The sequence below is a fragment of the Microcebus murinus genome, chromosome 1 (assembly GCF_040939455.1).
Source record: "Microcebus murinus isolate Inina chromosome 1, M.murinus_Inina_mat1.0, whole genome shotgun sequence".
NCBI lineage: Eukaryota > Metazoa > Chordata > Mammalia > Primates > Cheirogaleidae > Microcebus > Microcebus murinus.
The window spans coordinates 71,178,362-71,195,720 of record NC_134104.1 but is presented as its reverse complement, the minus strand read 5'-3'; the positions used below and the strand labels follow the sequence as shown (position 1 = coordinate 71,195,720).

The window sequence follows — 17,359 nt, the reverse complement described above, 5'->3', positions numbered from 1 at the left end:
AGGGCATGGATGTACCTGCAGGATAGAGTTAAATTCCCTTCCTGCCAGAAGATAAGAATCTCATTTAAGTTCACATGGTGTGGTTGATCCATGAAAGACCCCACAGATAGGGTCTCCCATAAATAATTATGTCCTTGCTCTGGGCCCCAGAAAGCAAACTTGTCTCTACATCTGCCCCAGCAAGACACTCAGGCTGTGTATGGGAGGGCCACTTATACAACTTTGCCAAATCTGGATTATTCTCCTTGAGACTACATAAATATATACTGTCTGAGCCATAAATCAAATGTCCATGTCTCTATTTCATCCCCCAAAATCAAGAGAGCTCATAAAAGGGAGTGATGACTATTTACAACAGTTTTTCTAAAAATGTAGCCCCTTATACCAGAAACATTAGCATCACTTGAGAACCTATTAAAAATGCAAATTCTTGACCCCCAATCCAGATCTCATAAATTAGGAACTCTGGGGTGGGCCCCAGCAATCTGCTTTAATAGGCCCTCTAGATTATTATTTTTTATTTTAGTGTATTATGGGGGTACAAGTGTTAAGGTTACATATATTACCCATGCCCCCCTCCCACCTCAAGTAAGAGCTTCAAGTGTGTCCATCCCCCAAACTCTGTACATCTTACTCATTGTGCTTGTATATACCCATCTCTTCCTCTCCCTTCCCACCCTCTCGACACCCGATAAATGTGACTCCTATATGTCCACTTAGGTGTTGATCAGTTAATACCAATTTGCTGGTGAGTACATGTGGTGCTTATTTTTCCATTCTTGAGATACTTCACTTAGTAGAATGGGTTCCAGCTCTATCCAGGAAAATACAAGGGGTGCTATATCACCATGGTTTCTTAAAGTTGAGTAGTACTCCATGGTATGCATATATCACATTTTATTAATCCACTATGAATTGATGGGCACTTAGGTTGTTTCCACAGCTTTGCAATTGTGAATTGTGCTGCTATAAACATTCGAGTGCAGGTGTCTTTTTCATAAAGTGACTTTTGATCTTTTGGGTAGATGCCCAGTAGTGGAATTGTTGGATCAAATGGTAAATCTAATTGTATCGCTTTGAGGTATCTCCATATTGCTTTCCACAGAGGATGAACTAGTTTGTAGTCCCACCAGCAGTGTAGGAGTGTTCCTCTCTCTCTGCATCCATGCCAGCATTTGTTGTTTGGGGACTTTTTGATAAAGGCCATTCTCATTGGAGTTTGCATTTCCCTGATGATTAGAGATGTTGAACATTTTTTCATATGCTTGTTGCCCATCATTCTGTCTTCTTTTGAGAAGTTTCTGTTCATGTCCTTTGCCCATTTTTGATAGGGTTGTTTGATATTTTCTTGCTGATTTTCCTGAGTTCTAAATAGATTCCAGTTATCATCCCTTTATCAGATGTGTAGCTTGTAAAATTTTTCTCCCATTCTGTGGGTTGTCTGTTTGCTCTCTTGACAGTTTCTTTGGCTGTGCAGAAGCTTTTTAATTTGATCAGGTCCCATTTGTTTATTTTTGTTGCTGTTGTGATTGTCTTTGGGGTCTTCTTCATAAATTCTTTGCCTAGGCCAATGTCTAGAAGAGTATTTCCACCATTTTCCTCTAGAATTCTAATAGTTTCACACCTCAGGTTTAAGTCTGTTACCCAGCGTGAGTTGATTTTTGTGAGAGGTGAAAGGTTTGAAGTTTAGGAACCACAGGTCCAAGTATAGTTCAGTGGGAACAACCCTAGACTAGAAGCTAAGATATATAGGCCTTAGTCCTGCTTGGGCCCCTCACTCACATAAGAGCTAAAGGACATTGGGTCACCTCCCCAAGCCCCATTTCATCACCCAGCATATGAAGAAGTATTACTTGGTGGGTGCAGGGCACTTTTCTATCATGCACATTCTGTAAGTCTTCATGAAGAATGATTTGAGGCATCAGTGGAGTACATGCTCCAACCCAACATTATCAATATGACTCGTTCTTACTCCACAATAACCTCTTGCTTTCTTAAAGTCTTGAAGCTATTCTCCAAGAATCTCTAGTTAAATTGTAGTTGGACTTGCGAGGAGGTGCCTCTGCTATCACCATACCATGGCTCACGTGTCAGCTAAACTGGGACATAGAATGGGTGTAGGACCAGGATCCAGAAACGAGGGATGGGGCTGGCCCCAGGTCAACAAAGACAAACTTCAGTCAACTCTCAATTTCACTAAAGTTTATCCCTAGCACTGCTAGATTTCAGATTGAAATGTAGACATTTTTATTTTGGTCAGTTATATGGCTTGTTGCTATTCTCGTCTCTTACTACATTAAATAGAATATTATCTGGAGAGATTGCTATATATAAAAAGAAGTTAAACTCCCAACAGAGATTGATTTATCAAGAATTTGGTTGTCATTCTGGGTCATTTGGGCTCACTAAAAGTCATGCAGAAGAGAGTCCTCCATGAGACTGTCCTTTCACTCTCCTCAATGGGAATATCCGCTTCAGTCTGTCCCCTACATATTTATGGAATCACTACCACATGCAGGAACTGGGAATGCAGCAATTAACAAGCTAGAAATGGTCACTTCCTTGTGTAGCTGACAGTCCTGCAGGAATTATGCACATTGTCTAAGTGTTATAAGAGCTATGAGGAACTAGCTTGGGAACAAATACAGGGAAACTCACCTAAGACCAAAGCCTTGTGTTAACAGAGAGAGACAACCACCTCAAGGACAAGATGGCTGCATTTTTACCCTTCTATATCCGCAGAATACCACCCACCCCCATCAATAACTGTGGCTCTCTTGAATCAGCATGGAAAGACAGCACCATCCTCAGAGGCATGCTCCCCACCTCCTCCCCAACTCTTCTCCTCCCTTCCTCCAGAGTCATTCCGGTGGGGAGAATAGGCATGGATATGTCAGGGTTTTGGGGAAAGGTCAATGTGAATCTTGTAGCCTGTAGCCTGACTTAACTACTTCACACTATCTGTTATTTTTAGCTATTAGCACGGTTATTCCCTGCTCTAACATTCACAAAACTCACAATTTTAAAAGAAATACCCCATGAAATAAGTCTTCTTAATCAAATCCCATCATACACAAATTATTGAATTCTTGGTGGATGAAAGGCCGTGATGGGACATAAGACTGGAGTCTCCGCCTGCTACCCGCCTTGTGCATGTCTCCCCTAGCCATGCTCCCTGATGTCCAGGGAAAAGAGGGCACCAGCTACAAAACCAGGTACACACTTACTGTTGTCCTCAGCAACACGACATCTGCTTCTTGCAAGGAACATGGGACACAACTAGCCCATACGTGCCAAGCTGGCCTCCAGTAAAACACCAGGGAGAGGATTCCAAATGAGAAGATGGATCCAGCAATGCAGAGGGTTTGCCGGCAGCCTTGAGTCCGATAGCCAAATATCTCCTGGGACAGAATAAAAATGATCCCAGATATTGGTTAAGCATAATAATAAATGAGCAAATACTAATTTTAATGATAGAACTGAGGGCAGAATGTGGAGTTGAGGAGGGTAGGGAGAGGCCAGGGTGAGGAATGGAGAGAGTGGGGAAGGATTCTTGACAAATAAGTATAAGAAATGATCTCAGACCGCAAGGAAGTTGCAGTCTAACTGGCAAAATCATTTGCTATGATTTGAGCAGCTACCTACCTTGTGCCAAGCACTATGCTAGGTGTTCAGATATATTGTCTTGTTCAAGTCTCCCAATCATACCTACCCCTGTATTATACCTGAAATAAGGTAATATTATCTTCATTTTATAAATAATGGTACTGAGCTCAGAGTGGCTAAATGGAATGATCTGTCCAAGGCCAAACAGCTGGGAAGTTCCACTGCTAAGATTCGAATCCAGCTCTGTGAGTTACTGAGTCTTGAGTTTGATCCACAGCCCTAGCAAATATGACTACAAGTGACAGGAATGCTAGCTGATAACCATATCCAGCCCCTCTTGCTGGAACCAGCTGCCTCATGGGCAGGAGAGACTAGAACTAAGGCCTTGAGTTCAGAGTCAGGTTTTGGTGAAAGTATTTGAGCACAGAGGATTAACAAGTAAATGCCAACTTGAGTTTGGGAGTTTGAGGTAGAGCTATGCCTTCCCACACTCCTCCCTTATTCAGTTACAAAAAAAAAAAATTATATCAAGGGGAAAAGCCATAGAGACTTCAACTTGTGCCATTTAGCACCTGCTCTGTGCCATGAGGAGATATTACTAAATCCAGGATAATATACTATATACTATACTGGCCAGAAAGTATCCAGCCATGTCTTATGATAAATAGAGACATATGTGGCTGGATACATTCTGGACAGCCCTCGTAAATTTGAATAAGAGGTATGATCTAAACAAACTTCTTCCTTCCAAGAAAAGTCTGAGATAGAATAGAAAAATTGGTTGTAAAGTTTATGGCCTCATTTCTGAGACAGTATAGGAACAGGACTGAGGTCTCACCTCTGACCAAGGAAGACAACATGAGACAGCATGATCCAGCTTAATTAAAGGGCTTCCTAGCTGCTAGAATTCAGCTCTTATCCATATAGGGAGAGTGGCTGACCATCTGTCTTATAAGTAATGTTTTTCAGGGACACTGGAGTGAGATACTGACACAGGCTGATAAGGCACCGGCTGCAAAGGAACCAGATCTATCCAGGTCCAACCACCTGAAGCTAGAAGAGATCCCCACTTTGATCTTACCCTGGCTTTTCCCCTCATTATAATCTCATTTCAATGGTAAAAATCACACCCAGGGGTAGGGATTTAACACACTAAGGAGACATGTGATGCATGAAGAAGTCTATAACAGAACTATGCAGGTGCAAGAAAAATCCCCACCTCCCCATGCTTACACATAACCTCTTTCCCACCCAAGCCTCTTTGCAACTTTCCCTAATGCCCCTTGGGGAGCCGGCCTGAAGGATGTTTTCCCTTTGTACTACCTCCCTTGCACTTAGCATAAGCCCCAATAAGCCTTGCTTGTGACTCTCATTTGGCCTCCTGTTGATTTCCACTGCATAGAGAGCCCAAGGGCCTGTGCCAAAGCAGTTCCACAACTATATCCTACAAAGTCATAGGTATACTTTGTACTGGTTATAACTGCTAGAATGAAGAGGTAGTAGAGCATCCTGGTCAAAAGCACTTTCTCTGGATCAAGACATTTTGTGTTTGGAGACTGGCTCTGCCACTTAGGAGATGTGTTACTTTCAGTAAATTATTTTACCTCTTTATTCCTCAGTTTGTTTGCCATAAAATGAGGGTAGGGATAACACACACCTGGCAGGGTTGCTCTAAGGTTTAAATGAGCTAGTATGAGAAACTGCTCTGTAAGCATTTGCAACTGCTGTTGCTGCTACTACTATTTGCCCATTTCCCCGACAGACATCTGAAATTCTATCTCCTGGTTTATTGGCAGTGAGGTCCAAGAATTCCTGGTATCAATAGTTCCACTCTTAAAATTGCCTCTTGGGATAACAAAGGAGCTGAAACATAAAATTTTAAATCTACCAATTTCTCTACATAATCTAATAAATATTACATTGTTGCAAAATGTTCTGTGACCCTTGGCTGAAAGCTGCTTTCGGTTGTAATTATTAGGTTCCTTCCTATTATTAGCAGGCCATACAGGTGCCAAATGGCTTTCTTAGGTAATGTCCACACTTGGCATAACCTTGATAAAATGTCCACATTAACTCAGAAATACAAGCTCTTAACTGGTTGTGCGAAGTAGAATGTCTGTCATGACATGAATATTCTTCAGTTCCAAGCTCAAGCTATTGCTCTCCAGGAACCAAGCTCTCAAGGGCTCTGTCCCCTCCTCACACCTGCAGCAGGGCTCTGTCAATCCCACACTGAGCGGCACCCCAATCCTAATTCTCCTACTTATGCTGAGTCCACCTGCCATCTTCTCCCATATGCCTTTTTATGTTTCTACACTTTGGCATAGATCAACTTCTACCCTCCAACCCAGCCATTTTTGCCATCTTTTTAAAATATTATATTTGAAAGTTTCCTTATATTGCCAGTCAGCTGAGCCCCCATGTAAAATGCCTGAGTTACTCTCTTCTGTAGCACAAACTTCTCTATTACTGTGCATTTGTTTATGGGCTATTCAATGAGAACTGTCTATAGTTTCCAAAGTGCTTTTGTATTCATTATCAAGATAAAGTAAACAGGAATTATTACCTTCATTATCCAGTTAAGAAAACTAAAGTTTAAAGTTACTATATGTAATAAACCGTTACTGTTAGCAACTAATTATTATTGATAAGTATGCTAGCAGCTAAAATTCACTGGGCACTTAAAAGCCCTTCTCTAATCACTTTACACATATTGAAAAAGATTAGTTTCCCAAAGCACAAAGCTCATAAGTAGCTCAAAACTGGGCCTCCAGTCTAGACCTTGGGAGTGCATGGAAGAAAATGTTGGCTGGCCATTTCTACTCAGGCTCTTCATTCTATCTTTAATTTCAGTTCAATTTAACAAATGTTTCTTAAGTGTCCACCAAATAGCAGACATGTGCTAGACCCAGAGATAAGTGAGACAATACCTGTAGACTCAAAAGCCTCATTAGTTTAGTGAGGAAGACAGATACTCAAACAGGTAAGATAAAACAAGGTTAGAGCAATAAAAGAGTTAGATAGAGGGCTTACCATATAAATTGTCTTCCAAGTGGGGTGCTATTAATAATAACACTGGAATAGCAGAAGTGTTCTAAGCAAGCCAATGGAATACTCCTTGGTTATACTATAGTGTTGCTTTAAGAGCTCCCCTACTCTCAATCTGGTGGACACTACACCACCACTTGGTGGCTCCTGACCCATAATGCACTGCTAAATTTTCTAGGATGAAATATGGACAAGGAGCGTTTAATTATTGCTTATTGGAGTGCGTTGAATTGTAATGAGTTGAAGTAAATTGCATTGCAGGGACTATTAACAGATATTGGGTTTAAAATTGCAAAAATCAGCGTGGTGCTCTTTATTATCATCCTGTAGCAATTTACTTCCTACATGTATGGCATGGTATCCTTGTCCTTGAATATGCTTGAGGGAACAGTCCCTGCTCCTTTGCACTCCACCCACTATTACCTCCCAGAAAAAGAGATCAATTAACCAAAAAAGAATATTGGAAAAACTTCAAAAGAATATTACACAAATAATTAAACTCACAGCAGGCTATGTACATTATGGAATAGTACACAGTCCCTTTCTTTATCCCTCTCTGGCCCACACGTTACTCTCCTCACTCTGTTCCTGGCATCTAGGTCCTTTGCATTCCTAAGGGTTTATGCTCTGGTGTCCAGTCCTTCTCCCCTGCAGCTCCCCTATGCTGAAGGAGCCAAACTGTGCTCCCCAAAGCAATGGTTTAAACCACATTGGCTAACAGATAGACCCTGTAAGAATCTATAGACCTTCTCCTCAGAAAAAGACAGAGACACATACATACAAGTTTCTCCATAGATATTTAGGGTGGCCGTGGGGCGGTCCTGAGCCTAGATAAGGCTCTGCTCTAAAGGGTTCATGAAGCTGAATCAAGACTAATCTTCCCGAGTTTACCATAACCACCTTAACTTAGAGCCTCACTGGCACCAGGTAAGCACTTAATGAATGTAGAGGTGTGAAGCCATAGAAATGCAGATGAGGTGACAACTCACCTACAGGTGGTGTAACAGGGTGGTGGCTGTCTCCAAAGAAACTTTATGGGACTATATCAGCACCTGAGGGCCCACCCAGTCCTGAGAGTGGCTCTCAGCCTTTGAGTGCCAGAAACTGCCAGCAGACGTCTCTTAGGGAAGACTCCAGCTGAGTGGATCTCAGAGACTGGGGTTAATGGGAGATTGAGATGTGTGCAGCTGTCACACTGCTCAGCACATGTGGGTTGGTACTAAGAGTGTATTCTCCCCCTACAGCACTGTCCCCACAGGTGTGATTGTCCTGCCAATAGAGCCATAAGCCAGCATAATGCTTAAAATTGGCTTTGGGATCTTCTCTGACCGTCTCCCACCCTGATTGGCTATGCCTTTTTTAAACACATTAATTTATTCCATCAAATTATAGTTAAATCTTGCTGGCCTGGGAGCCATTTAGTCTCTTTCAGAACATTTTGTGTTTCTCTACAGGCTTCATTAGATATTAGATATTTAGATTAGATATTTGACAGTTTTAAAATATTCCATTTTTAAAAGTTTACCTCCCTGAAGATAATGTCTTTTTCCCTTATTTCCAAATTTTGGGTGTGAACTGAATGCTTCAGTGTAAGTTCCATGCACTGTAGCAAATGGTGTTCAATGAATGCAATTTACCTCGCTGCTGACCCCAACCCCAATGCCTACTAAAATCTATGCCTCAATGGTTTCTTGTTTGCCACTCTTTTTACTAAAGGAAGGTTCTCTAAGCTTCTTCTAGTTTAACCTCTACATTCAAACGACAAGTTCTCAATGTGAATGACTTAATCCAGAAATTATAAACTGGAGACTCAAGAGGAATGGCCTGCAGACAAGTTTCTTATTTACCTCATAAGTATTTCTTAAAACTTTACATTGGTCCCCCAGTTATTTTCACATAAAAAATGATTTCTACTTTTTCTTTAAAATAAATTAGAAATTATGACAATATTGACCCCATATCCTTGCACTGAAAGAGTCAGCTGGAGAGAACAAAAAGACATGCATGAAATAATTAAGGAAATAACCCAAATGCCATCCCATGAGAGAGACTGACTACTTCTCATCCTTTCAGTCTCCTTTAAATATTTGCTTCTTTGAGAAATCTTAGCCAATCATCCTATATAAAGTTAAGCCCCTAATCTCATATGCCCTTCGTAGTACTTTTGTAGCACTTTCACAATTTGCAGTTTGTAATTTGTGCTTGCTTTTCTATTTCTTCCTCTCTGCACCCCCTCCCAACAACTAGGCTTGAATTTCTGTCATGTTAGGAACCATTTAAGTTTGTTTCCTCCAATACCATTTACCCAGCACTGCATATGTTATGTGCATGTACAGGACACTCAATAAACATTTGCTAAATAAATAAACAAGTGACTGTACTAAAGGAAAAAAGAAAGAAGGAGGGATGGAAGGAAGGAAAAGAGAAAGTTGGAGGGATGAAAGGACGGAGGAAAGAAAAAAATGGAAATTAATAAACCTTTATTCTCCTTGTTCCTAGCTCAACAAATTTAACCGTATTCTCTTTTTGGACACTAAAACTTAAATCAACCCACTGAGAGGAAAAGGGGGGAACATAGCAACCTGCAGATACTGCTCTGTGCCTTTGGTCATTAGGAAATGTTAACGAGTCTCACTATTTGCATCACATCCAGTTAGTCTCTAAGTGTAACTGGAATGAGTGCTAACATTTTTTGCTTTTTCTTCCTCTTTATAGTATGTCTCCAGGAGTTGAAAAGATGCTAAAGGTAAGGCTGAATTTTACAAACTCTCTGCCTTCCACAGAGCCAAGCCAAGGTCCTGTCCTGGAAGAGACAAACTGATTTGACATCTGCTGCCCAGGTTCCTGCCCTGGACCAAACAGTGTGTTCACAATGACCTTTGTATGAACTACGCTGATTTCCCAGTCTTGTACATTACTTCACACACAAAAAAAAATTATTAAAAAAATAAGCAATCTCCAACAATGACTTATGACATGAGAGCTGAGTCCCATTTCCATCAAGAATGTTTATATCCCTTGAGTGGTGACAGAAGAGTGCTTTGAGAGGATCCTTAGGAGCCAAATGACCTTGCCACTAGTCTCTGCCTCTTAGCAGGTAGTGGGAATGAGATTTAGCTCAAGTTCTATTCTCGACTTTGGAATGTCACCTCTCTGGTCATTGACTCTCAGTTTCTCTTGCCACAGCTTTCTCTCACTTGATTGCAAGAGGAAGCAGTGGAACGACACCTGGGCCAGGTGTCAGGCTGCAGAACCGAGGCAATGATTATAAAAATGTTTCTGTGCTGCTCCTCCAGCATAACATCTTCAGAGTATTCTTGCTTCAGTTCAATTCATATTGCCTACTATGTCTAAGGCCATGGGTAAGGTATGTCTGCTAGAGATAAATTTCCTACCCTCAAGGGGCTGACAGGACAGATGATGAATTTAAAAGTAGCTATTCAGGTTCTTATGTTGCATACTCTATGAAAAATAAAAAAAAAGAAAACATAATAAAATATTTTTAGCTACTTTTTAGGAGCTATAATTCAGGGTGGAAAATATTAACTGCCATATGAAAAACACAAGGGAAAAAATTAGTTTCAAATAATGGAGAGATTCTACTGAGAAGATTATTAGGAAAAGCTTTCCAGGAGAATTATAACTTGAAATTGATGTAGAGAGAATTGGTAGAATTTCAGTACTCGGCAAAGGAGGGTAGGAAAAAGGGTGCGCCAGGTGGAGGAACTGGCCTTGAGCAAAGGTGCAGAATCTGGAAACATGGAGTATATTTAAAAACAAAATGCTAGTCTAATGTACCATGGGAAGTTAATGTACTGTAGTGTTACAATTAACCCAGCCATGTATGGTTAGATAACGCACCTTTGGGTGGGACCTTGGGATCCTAAGATGTTTATACCACTCCAGCTAATGGTTGGCCAAAACAAAGTTTGCTGACCTTTTAAAAACTACACCTCCATCTTCCCACTTCACAACCAGCAGGCCGACCTCTCATGGTTACCCTAAAGTTAGCATTCATAGGAAAAGTCATGGGCAGAGGCCACTGCCTATGGCCATGTCAGTGGGGCTGCAGTCTGATTACCAAAGTAGGCAGCACACATGTGCTTGGGGCTTTAGTTTCCTTTGACTAATAAGGGTTTCCTTTTCTCTTCCCAGGATGATGTCAGCCTGGGTTATGGAAACTTTTTCTTGTCACATAGATTGGCTGGCATGAAAGCAGTTCATCCCACCTGTCAGTGGTAAGCAGGGAAGTAACACCCTGCCCTGTGGATAATTGTCCACCCAAATGTGGGCTGAAGCTCATGAAAACTCACATTCTGTATGAATAATATCCTCCCATTATATTCCAGTCACCCTAAATGTATATTTTTCAATACACTGGTTTAAGTCTTACAATCCTGGAAGGAGGATAGTATCAGTCATGTGCAAGGATAAGGAAGGTAAGATTCAAGGAGGTAGAAGAATGTACCCAGAGTCACCTAGCTGCTAGGTAACAGAACCAGGTCCTTCTTCATTAAAACTCTTTCCACCCAACAAGGCTGTCTCTCATGAAGATGATCCCTCCTCAGCTCTCGGACATTCTCACCTGGCAGGTGTCACAAGGGACAATGCTTGAACACCTGCTGTTTGTTCACATCTGAGCTTGTGGCTGTGCTGCCCAGACAAGTTCTTAGGTTCCCCTTAAACAGGTTTTCACAAGCTCCAAACTGCAGAGTGAGTAGAAATAGGCAAGAGGGACTCCACCCAACAGCCATATGGTGGTTTCTACAGGCAACATCCTAATCTCTCATTCTGGTAATCTTGAACAAGAGGCATTTTCTAGGCTCTCATGTGATGCTGAAATTAAAATTCTCTTGCTGGTAATGTCTTTGGTATAATAAGAGATAACTATTTTGCCTTTGTCTCTATTTCCTGCACAGAGCAATTAAAACTCTTGTATTTTCCAGAATGATGGGAGTGTGTTTTGTTATTCATAGTGAGCCCTTTTCAATGAGGTGACCCTTGGTGGGATCCTAGAGAGCTTCAAGATGGGGATAGTGGAACCACCCATGTCTTTAGAGGGCTGGAACTTTCAATCCTACCCACCTGACCTCTGAGGAGGGGAGAGGGGCTGAAGACTGATTTCAATTACCAGTGGCCAAATGACTTAATAAATTGTGCCTATGTAATGGAGCTCTGCTAAAGCCCCTAAATGGCAGTGTTCAGAGAGCTTTAGAGTCGGCAAACACAGCCATGTGCCAGGAGGGGAGCACACTCTACCTACATGGAGGCAGAAGTTCCTGTGCAAGGAACCCTTCCTGATTTCACACTATGTACCTCTTCACCTGGCTGTTCACTTGTATCCTTTATAATAAACCAGTAATAGTAAGTGATTTGAATATGGTTTGTCCCTGCCAAAATTTATGTTGAAATTTGATCCCCAAAGTGGCAGTGTTGGTTGGTGGGGCCCAGTAGAAGGTGTTTGGGTGATGGAGGCAGATCCCTCATGAATAGATTAACTCACCCCCTTTCCATGGGGGCGGGTTTCTTACTCTCGTTAGTTTCTATAAGAGTGGATTGTTAGAGTCTGGCTTCCGTGGCTTCTCTCTCTCTGGCTTCCTCTCTTGCCATGGGATTTATTTGTCACATGCCCACTCCTCTTCTGCTTTCCACCATAACTTGAAGCAGCATAAGGCCCTCACCAGATGCAGCTGCTCAATCTTGGACTTTCCAGCCACTAGAATCATGAGCCAAATAAATCTCTTTTCTTCATACCCAGCCTCAAACATTCTGTTATAGCAACATGAAACAGGCTAAGATAATAAATAAAGTGCTTTCCAAACAGCCATTCTAGTAAATCATCAAACCTGAAAAGGTGAGGTGTAGGGGAACCCCCCAACTTTGTAGACAAGTCAGACAGAATCATGGGTAACCTGGGGACCCTATATTTGTGACTAGCATTGAAAGTGGGGACAGTTTTGTGGAATTGAGCCTTTAAACCTGTGGAGTCTGACACTAGCTTTAGGAAGTTAGTGTCATAATTAAATTATATTGTAGCACATCCATTTTGTGTCCAGAGAGTTGGAGAATGAGTTGCTATCAGAAAGAAAAAGACTCCACACATTTGATGTCAGAAGTATTGTGAATAAAAACAGTTCAACATCTGATAGGTATAAGACAGTAAGAGCACAGACAGGTCAGTATTTGGGGCTGCCTCCCTGTCTAGACAGCCTACTCACTGCATGGTATAAAGGCCCAAGACAGGTGCAGGAGAAAAGGCAACACATTTAAAGACAAAGCACTTGGGGTCAAGAGCTGGTTCTGCCACTTGTTAGTTTTATCATCCAGATATCTCACAAACTTTTTATAAGAATAAAAAGGGATAACAGTTGTAAAAGTGTTATTTAAATATAAGCTGTTATTGTAATGAGGGAATTTTGACTTAAGGCTGATTGATAAACACTCAGTGACAGCCAGACATGTTTGGCCCCTCTGTGGCAGTCAATACTCAGCTTTTCTAATCACACAGTCTAAAGTAACTACACAGTCACTCCCTAGCACATCATCCTATTTTCAATCTCTGAGCACTTATCTCTGTTTCTTTCTTGTTTATGTTTGTATGATCTGTTACTAGAACGTAAGCTTCACAAAAGCGAAAGAGCTTCAGTCTGTCTTGTTAGTTCTGAATCCTTGGCACATAGTAGAACAGTTTCTAACACATAGTAGGCCCACAAATATTTTTTGAGTGAATGAATGGATCAGATTACATTTGGGTGTTTCCAATATAAGGACGTAGATTACAATATTACTAGACTGGTAAACAGAAAGGCCAAAAATAGCAATCATAAACTGTAGCAACTGATGGATGTTTAGCAAACATCCAGTCAAATTTAATTTTTTAAAGAAGAAAGCTGAGATAGGAAGAGAATCCTCAAATGAGGACACATAGAGAGAAAGCATACAAAAAGCAATGATCTCCTTCCAAAGTTGTGCTTTCACTCTTAGATCAATGAGGAATTTATCTTGACAATAAACTTTACTCCCCGGTATTATTGTTTCTCTTTAAACCCAGATATCTTTATCTGTCACTTACCACAGGACTTTAGAAAATGAGAAAACCTATTATGAACTCTGAAAGAGGAAAGAATCAGAGATAATCTGATCATGCATTCCTTCTATAACATCTGTAAAAAGTGTTTTCCTGGCTCCCACACCTCCAATAAAACAAACTCTACTTCCTGGGGAAGAATGTTCTATTCTCAGACAACCCTACTAATAGTAACACTACGTGCCAGACATTGGGATAAAGTCCAGAAGGTGAAACTCGCAGCTGCCTCCCCATCATCCACAAAAGTGCACACAAATACTTCCTTCTCACTCTGAACAACTCTGCTTCTATCTATTTTACATATTTGCCATCCATCAAAAGTTGGTACGTAAACAGGACCTGTGTAGATGAAATCATTTTGAAAATCACTACATTACCAAGCTATTCTGTTGAAATAGGCTGAAATTTTTTCCTTATAAAGGAAGTTTATAAAAGAAGCAAGTGTAAAGCACAATATAAAGCAATGGTTCCCACTCTTTTTAGTATGAGGAGCCTTTTCTTAACATTGCTGGTAAGACACAAATGATTGAAACCACTTTTGAAAGCAGTTTGGTATTATAGTGGATTTGACGATATGCACTCTGCTTGTCCCAGCAATTCCACTCTTCTCTACGGAATCGTGTACACATGTGTACCACAATACACAAACAAGAAAAATTCAAAGCTGGCAACAATCCAAAATTCATCAACAGTGACTCTGGCTTTTTAAAGTGTAGTCTTATGATGGTATATTCTGCCACAATGAAAATGAATAAACTTAATTTTATGCCAAATGTGGATATAGCTCAAGAACATAATCAGCACAAAAAGCAAAACACAAATGAATATAACCAGTGTGATTTCAATCATACAAACTTCAAAAATATTGCTATGGGACATATACATAGTTAGAAAAATGTTTTTTAAAAAAACAAGGACATGGTAATTACGAAAGTCATATGAGAGTTTATCTGGTGGTTGGGAAAGAGCAACAGAGATGGGCTGTCGTCAGGGAGCACTCCAGTGGAACCTCTGAAGGGCTAGCAGTGTTCTATATTCTGACTTAGACAATGACTCTATGGGTTTTGATTTATTACTAAATTGATTGCATGTGGTTTTTTGCACATTAACATGAAATGGCCTTTTGAAAAAAGGCCACATGCTCTCAGATGATTGAGATTTATTTTTATTTATGGAGACCATATCAATGTTTTTTGGTCATATGAGTATTTGGATCCACAGTAATAACTCTAAGACTTATCAAGAGTTGTGGCCCACAGGTTTGTCACCACTGCTGTACAATTAAAAAAAATAAAATAAAGGCATTGACTTGGAGACAGGGAAGCCTTGATTTGAGTTTGAACTCTGGTCCTACTAAATAATTCCTTTCCCCTGTCTGAACCTGTTTCTCCAGCCGTAACAGAAAAAGTTGAATTATATGATCCCCTGAGTCTCTCTACATTTTGATACTTGCAGTTCCTGTAGCAATAGGAACCTTCTGAATACTGCCTAGGTGACAGCTTGCAACCTCCTCATGGGTGCACATCTAAGGTTATAAATTTCTTCCATGGGGATGCCTGCCTCTGCTTGAAAGGCACCCCATGGCTCTCACTCAAGCTTCAGCATTCCTTTAAGGAAAAATAAAAGATGGTTTCTGTTGTACCATTTCTGCAAATTGGAGCTATCGTGTTGTGCAGACCACCTGCTTGAGAGCTATCAGAAAAGGGAAAAGGAGCATGCCACATGCAGGAAGCCCCATGCTTGGCCCCAGGACTGAGAGCCGGCATGCCATTCCCTAGCCACTGTGCTGTATCAGTCAAGTGAGCATCAGAATTGCACACTGTGTCAACACTAGTGATTCGTTTTCATGACTATATTTGGATTTAAGCACAGCCTTGGGGAAGGTTTGTTGAAATTCTTAAGATGGCACCATCAAGCCATGATGAATGATTTGGGGTTTGACTGATAGAAAACAGAGCCCCTGATATGACGGAGAATTTAAAACAAATATGCAAAAGTGGAAAATGGTGAAATTAGGACAAGTAAAAGGGAAAGGAGTGATCTGATAATAATGGGAAATTGTTTGGGAGAATGACGGGGCATAAGAGACCAGAATTTCTACTTTTTTCAAATATCCTGGAGTGCCATGTCTAGTTGGTACAGGGTAATTCAGGACATTAAATACTGGGCCAGATAATTATAACATTTTCCCAGGGTTTTTTTTTTAATGTTTTTATTATTACAAAAGCAATACATGCACATTTTAAAGGTCAGAAAATAAAAATATAAATAAAAACCTTACATTGCTACAACCCAGAGATTACCATGATTAACAACTTATTGCACATATATTTTCTCTTTTACCAAAATTAAACCATGTGGTAAATGTTATTTCACAATCTGCTTTTTTATTCAACGGCCTCCATTCTTCCAGGGTTATGAGTTTTTATCTCATCTAAACCCAAACCATATTCAAATGTCACCAGTGGACCCACTAATGTCCACTGCAACTGGCTTTCCAAACTGATTAAGCATTATTCTGTTTCTTAGATGATGTTTCTAGATGATAGTTAATGAGTTTTCACCTTATAATTATCCATTAAGCTGTACATTAATATTTTGTGCACCTTTATATAAGTATTCCATATAATATTAATATATATATACTATATATAGTATATAAGAACACATTTCATAACAAAAGAAAGGGGGAAGGTATCAGACAGTCTTGTATGATTATTATTGTACTTTTCCTGGTTCTTTTAATCCAATCTTTTCCCTGTTTCATGATAATGACTTACTGTAGAGCCAGTCTTTCTGCAAGAGTTCATATGCTAATAGCTACACCCCACTGATTTCAGATGCTACACAAAAACAACAGACAAGTGACCTAATCTCCAGCTGCTTTCATCTTCATGTTTTTTATTTGTTTGTTTAGGAATAATTACATTTATCCCACAGAGGAATGGTAAAAAGTAACCAATGCTTTTGTTTATAAGGAGCTTAATTTTGTTTTGTTATTTTGTATTCTAATAAAAATTTAGATATAATTTTATGTCAATCTAAACTTGGCTCTAAACCAAACAAAAGAAAAGACTTCCTTAGCACCGTGTTCTGAAATCTTTTTCATATAATGGCACCCATAGAAAAATGATAATATTTGTACAGTGTAGATCAGGTAAACGGATAAGTCTGTTTGAAGATGGAGGGGATCCATATTTCAAAATTCCTATAAGCACCCCAGGGCCATCCATTGCACAGCAATTGCCTTAAATGCCTTATCCTGCATTTGTAGCAACAAAACACCTCTCCTTTTCTCATTTCTCTCAGTCTAATCAAAGTCAAATTGGGCAAAGTTACATCTAAAATAAATCCATCCTGTAACTACTCACCATTCCGACAGATGCTGCTTTCTCAAAGCCTCTAAACCTTTACTCAGGTGAGTTTTGTGAAGTTAATTTTTCTTTTTGCTTTTGTTTTTGTTTTTCCAATGCCTGTCCCAATCTCATTGCTTCCTCTCCCAGGAGGAAAAAAAATATTCTAGCAATCTGTAAAAGTACTGTTCAGATGAAAATTTCTTTATGGCACCTTCTCAATCAGAATTAATGACAAATTCAAAACCAAACTCATCACCTATTC

At 40.1% G+C, this 17,359-nt stretch overlaps 1 protein-coding gene across 1 annotated transcript in view; it reads right to left on the bottom strand.

Moving 5' to 3' along the window:
• Nucleotides 1-17,359, bottom strand: part of ATP13A4 (ATPase 13A4) — a 138,102-nt gene that overhangs the window by 97,915 nt on the left and 22,828 nt on the right. The window contains exon 2 of the mRNA XM_012780244.3: nucleotides 3,228-3,401. Within this exon, the coding sequence (XP_012635698.1) occupies nucleotides 3,228-3,401 (174 nt within the window). The remainder of the gene's footprint in view (nucleotides 1-3,227; nucleotides 3,402-17,359) is intronic.